Source organism: Magnolia sinica, chromosome 7 (assembly GCF_029962835.1).
Source record: "Magnolia sinica isolate HGM2019 chromosome 7, MsV1, whole genome shotgun sequence".
Classification (NCBI taxonomy): domain Eukaryota; kingdom Viridiplantae; phylum Streptophyta; class Magnoliopsida; order Magnoliales; family Magnoliaceae; genus Magnolia; species Magnolia sinica.
The window spans coordinates 6,834,269-6,840,365 of NC_080579.1; the positions used below are offsets into that span (position 1 = coordinate 6,834,269).

Genomic DNA, 6,097 nt, shown 5'->3' on the forward strand with positions numbered 1-6,097 from the left:
ACACAGGAGTTGCATCTTACTAGCCTGAGTCTAGAAACTATGTTTCCACCCTCTAGACATAGCATTCACGTATGTGGATCAAGCCATCCGAGCCATGGCCCATACAGTGCAATGGGGACGTGGATTTCTTTGTCAGGAAGTTTCTGTGCTGGGAAGCCTAAGCGGAATCCATTCTTTTCATTCGTTTTTTGAGATCATTTTAGGACATGAGGCCAAAAATGAACTGTATCCAATACTCAAGTGAGCCTTAAATGTGAGTATTAAACGTCTACGGTTGAAATATTCACAGGGCCACCTAAGTTTTAAATCAAGCTAATATTTGTGTTCTCAGTTCATACCATTAGGAATGATGTCATTAATTAAGAAACTCTTCTGAATTCCGCCCCTCTCATACCAAGAGAAGTACAAACACAAGTGGTAACACCCGGGCTCTGACACACAGCGTCCCAAGCCTGGGAAACAGCCTTTAACATTGTTCTACCTTTAATAGGGGATGGATCGTGATCCTGAATTCGGATTTTTTTCATCAACTCAAGACCAAGACCTTGTAACAAGGACATAGACTCCTTATAAGCCTCTGCCACATGGGCAGATGTGGGTTTTGTGCGCAGGAACTTCCTCCCATAGGCTTTAGCAGGAAATCCGAGCGTACGTGCAATTAATGGCATAGGCCCAAAATCAACTATCCATTTGCTGACTTGGTGAATCCATGTTGGCACAACTATTTGCCAAATTGGAAGATCCTAGTCGTTGAATTAATGGCTAAGAAAAAGGATGATTCATATTAATTATAATAGAGGTCTAAGTACCAAGTAGAATAATTTTTCTCCTTGAATGTCAACCATTGGTTGGACTTCTTTCTTCTCAAAATTCCTCCACCCAATGACTGCGATCAGCCAACCAATTAATGTGGTTCTTGGGTAATACCCCATATGTTGCAAGGTCCCACAGATGAACCGTCTGGATCTAGCACATGTGTAGCGAGTGCAAAAATAGACTGCTTGTTATCTAAGAAATAACAAACCACAGCATAGCATTTTATCCAACAAGCTAAAACACCAGAACAAACACATTTATTCTACACTCTCACATCATACACATACCAAACATGTTTAAAATCCAAGCCACTTATCAGATAGATGATCACACTGATAAATGCCCCATCTCAAAATTCGGGCTAATCAGATAATCACATCGGCCACACATCGCAAAATTCACTGAGACGTCCAATTACTTTGCACATATGCGGCTGACCTGATTATTGAACTAGCATGATATTTTAGGCAACGCATATAAACAGTGTGAAAAGTCTGATGAACGGCTGGGATCTCACTAACGTGAACGTTGTATCTACAAACTAATCTAAGGAATGAGAGATCTGCTTGAAGAGCCGTGCGTGGTCTTCAAACAGAGCGACCACAGCATCCACACCACCTTTGCCAACCACATTCAATGTGGGTTTCAAGATCACCAGACCTTCTACCGGGACCCATGAAGGAAGAAAACCACATAAGTTCCCTCCAGCCCCAAAATCCACTTCATGGAAAGGAAACCCTAACCAGCTATCAATTTCCAGATTAGGGCACAAAACGGGCCCCTCAACATCTGCAACGACACCAACTCATCCCCACCGTTGATCTCCCAGAAATCGATCAATGACCGGATATACCCGTCCCCGATCCGTCCCACTGCATCATGCACTAATCGTGCCACATCCTCGACGCTCCCTTCATTCAGCTCCCTCACATGCGCTCTTGGGATGGTGTTGAGGACCATGTTGCCGAAGTACTCCGATGGTACAGCTGGCCGCAATCTTGACCGTCCATTCACGGCCACACTCATCTCACTAAGCGTATCGGGATCAAGCCCACGAGCCCTTGTTACTTTCTTCCAAAGGTGGGCCGCTAAAATCTCGAACGTAGAATGTTAACGTGGCATTTGAGCTTTGATCTTTGATATGAAATCCACACTGTAGTGGACCACCACGTTACATACTTTGTTAGATTTAAAGGGAGAAGGAAGAGAAGATGGTGGCAGTGGAAAGAGCTGAAAGTCAATCCCCTAATGGTCATGATCACATCTTGGTGGGTCCCGAGGTATTAGCATGGTTCGATCATAGACTGGAAACTTGTCTATGTGGAGCCCACGAACCAACTTCGCCCACGTAACAAAGAAGGAGCTCATTGATTTACCATCAGCCACTCGATGATGGTTCGTTATTCCAATCACTAGGCCACCGCAAGAAAAGCGGTTGAACTGGACTTGGAGTAAGTGCTGGGCTACGTCGGTTTGAGTGTGCAACTGCACTAGCTTTGGTGATGGTTCGAGCGGCAAAATATCTAGTAATTCCATTGCTACATTCGTCTCCACCATCAGAACACCTCCACCATTGCCTCCAACTGAAACAGATGGACGGCGACGATCATTGTTGTCTGAGAGATGGCCTGCTAGGGTAGGAAAGAGCTTTAGAGCTTTCATTAAGCCATCTTTCAAAGTGGTGTTTGTTGGTGTCAGCGGCATGAAGGCGTATAACACGGCTTCATGCATGTTTGGTATGACCATGTCGAAGACGGTGATGGGTATTTTGGTAGTTTCGGTGGGAGGTAGGCTCTGGGGAATGACTGTAGAACTCACTACATGAACTTCCATTTTTGAGGTGGTAAGCTTTCTTTGGTTTGCTTTACAAGGACGGGCACTTTCAGCATTTTATGGGCATCCTTGGCCTCTCTCTCTCTCTCATTTAGAACGTGAAACACGCATGCAGTGAAGAAAGATCTTGCATCCAACGGATTGGCTACTCCCCTGCCATCAGCCAATGGCTGTTGATCAGTGGTTTGTGGGACCCACCATGATGTATGCGTTTCATCCATGCCGTCCATCTATTTTTTAGACCAATTTATGGAAAAATGAGGTATATCCCAATTTCAAGTGGACTACATTACATAAAACCGTTTTGAATGAACGTCGACCATTAAAAACTTTTAGGGGCCATAAAAGTTTTGGGTCTGTATAGATTAATTAAGTGATTGGATGTCAAATAAACAGTATAGTGTGCCTTAGGATGATTTTAATGGTGAATGTTCAATCACTATTTTTTTTTTCATACGGCGTCGTCTAGTTAAGGTTTATTTTCCTCTAATATTTTAAAATGATTTTTAAAAATAAATGAACGGAAAGGATGAAACACATACATCACGGTGAGGCCCTTAGAGCACCGACCACCAGCCAATCCGTTTCCCTTCCGTCAGCCACCGTCGTGGACACTGCTTGCGACGGGGCGGGTACGCAGTGGCTGGAACTGCTTACTCGCATTAAACGGTAGAGACTGTCAGTCAGAACATGTACACATGTCAGTATCTATTACGCGTCCCTAATCCTCGCCGGCTGTTACATGCCACGTGTCATGTCTTGGTCCGACAGCTGTCTCAGAACGTGGATTAAATACTGACAAATTTACTGGAGCGACGTCACCGCGTTCTGTGAACCCACAAATGATGCATGTGCTGTGTCAACAACCTCCATTCATATAATATATTATTTGAGTTGGGATCCTCTGTTATCAGGCCAACAGAGAATTCCTATTACCCTAATGGTTTGGCGTCCGAAGCTGTTTTTTATTATTTTTATTTTTTTAGTGAGTAGTGACGTGGACCAATGAGAATTAGGGTATCAGGAATTCTCTGTTGACCTGATAACAGAGGATCCGGACTCATATTATTTTAAGGCATGAACTAGAGAACGAGGCAGATACAAAGCTTTAGTAGGACCCACTATAAGAAAACAGCTGAAAGGTTGATTCGTTGAAGCCTTTCTAAGGCCCACCGTAATGTTTTTAACTTTCGTGGACTTTACAAGATTTTAACGGTCGCGTCACTCTCCCCACTGTTTTCTGGGAACGGATTGGCTACTCCCCCTGACACCAGCCCGGGGCTGGTGGTCGGTGCTCTGTGGGCCTGCCATGATGTATGTGTTTCATCCATTCCATTCGTCTATTTTTAAAGATCATTTTAAGGCTTTATCCTATAAATAAGAGGGATATAGATATCCGGTGGACCACACTACAGGAAAACAATAGTGATTGATTGGATATCCATCATTTAAATTCTCCTAAGGCTCAATGTACTTTTTATCTGACATCCAATCGGTTGATTAGGTCATAAGGACTCAGATGAAGGGAAAAAACAAAGATCAGAATGATCAAATACTTTTATGGCCACCAAAAAGTTTTTAATGGTTGAAGTTCATTCGACACTGTTTCCTGTAATGTGGTCCACTTGAGATTTTTATATATCTTATTTTTTGTATAATATCATAAAATGATCTATAAAAATAGATGGACGGAATGGATGAAAAACATACATCATGGTGGGGCCCATATAGCACCGAACACCAGCTATTGGCGGGTGGCAGGGGGAGTAGTGGATCCGTTTCCCTGTTTTCTCAGGTGGGATCCACTGGAGCTTTGGATGTGACTGATTCTTTGAATCTTACCCTAAAATGATTTCTCTATATAAATGGACGGTGCGGATATAAAACATACATCATAGTGGGCCCACAGAACTTGGTGACATCACTTCGGTCAGGAAACGGATTGGCTAATCCCCTTGCCACCAGCCCCGTGGCTGGCGGTCGGTGCTATGTGGGCTCTACCATGATGTATGTGTTTCATCCATTCGGCTCATCCATTTTTTAAAGATAATTTAAGTCCTCCTACCAAAAATTAGAGATATACAAATCTCAGGTGGTCCACACCACATGAAAACAATAGTGATTGGATATCCACCATTAAAATCCTCTTAAGGCCTACTATACTGTTTATTTGATATCTAATCTGTTGACTAGGTCATACAAGCCCAGATGAAGGGGCTTGATCCAAAGCTTTTATGGCCCCCAAAATGCTTTTAATGGTCAACGCTCATTCAACAATGTTTCCTGTAATGTGGTCCACATGAGATTGGGATATAACTCATTTCTGGTCTCATGCCGTAAAATGATATCTAAAAATAGATGGACAACAAGGATGAAACATATACATCATGGTGAGGCCCACAGAGCACCAACCACCAGCCATTGGCTGGTGCAGGGGGAGTAGCCAATCCGTTCTCCTTCGGTAGCAGTCTCGCTACTCAACTTGTCGGTAGCCAATCCGTGCCGGCGGATTAGGTACTACCCTGCCTGTTTCGAGCTTAGGACAGGTAGAAGCTCTTAGGGCCGCTGAGGGGCCACCGTGATTTATGAGTTTTATCCACACTGTCCATCTATATTTCCATGTCATTTTAGATTGCTGAACCAAAAATATGACAGATCTAAGGCTTAAGTGGAGTACACCACAGGAAGCAGCGGTACTAAGGATGCCCACCATTGAAACCTTCTTAGGGTCCACTGTGTTGATTTCCAACCTGTTGATATGGTCATATACAGACGAATGAAGTGAAAAAACAAATATTTTCTTGATCCAAAACTTATGTGGTCCGTAAGATATTTTCAACCGCAGGAATTTAATTCTCATTGTGTTTTTTTATTTTTGGCTTCATAATCTAAAATTATATTTAAATTTCATACATCACGGTGGCCCCTCAATTTCCCTAGGAGTCTCCGCCTAACCCGAGCTCAGAACACGCGGGGGGTAGTACCTAATCCGCGCCCCTAATAGCCTGGCACTTAATCGGTCTCAAATTCGAAAGATGACCGTTGTAAAATACCTAAGGGCCTGTTTGGTCCTTGGATTAAATGATCTAGAATTGTATTAGATGGGATTATTGCTATTTTTGCACAATGAATACATGTCTGAAAATACTATGGTATTTGAGCCACTTGTACATGTATATAACTAGAATGTCACATGTAAAGGGCATATATGGATAAATGGCATGGATAAAGCATGTGCATCGATGTGGGGCCCACATGTGTAGTGGATTTCAAAATTCACGGAAATCCAGCATGGGACCAAATGCAATTCCATTCCACCTAATCTTAACTCATCTCGTCATCCCCAAACGCTGGATGACAGACTCAGGGATGTGATACCCCAATCTAATCCGAGCCAACTCCACCTCAATTCGAGTCGAAGGCACAGGATCCTTCGGACCCCCTTCGC

General features: G+C 43.3%; 1 protein-coding gene across 1 annotated transcript; it reads right to left on the reverse strand.

The window, feature by feature from the left end:
- Positions 1–996: 996 nt before the first annotated feature.
- LOC131251931 (agmatine hydroxycinnamoyltransferase 1-like) lies at positions 997–2,715 on the reverse strand. Its single transcript, XM_058252918.1, has one exon. It carries the CDS (start codon positions 2,647–2,649, stop codon positions 2,062–2,064), a length of 588 nt encoding a protein of 195 aa, XP_058108901.1. The 5' UTR covers positions 2,650–2,715; the 3' UTR covers positions 997–2,061.
- Positions 2,716–6,097: the final 3,382 nt, after the last annotated feature.

Bases quoted from the DNA above. Each gene is read 5' to 3' on its own strand.
- LOC131251931 (XM_058252918.1), bottom strand. From the start codon at position 2,649: ATGGAAGTTCATGTAGTGAGTTCTACAGTCATTCCCCAGAGCCTACCT.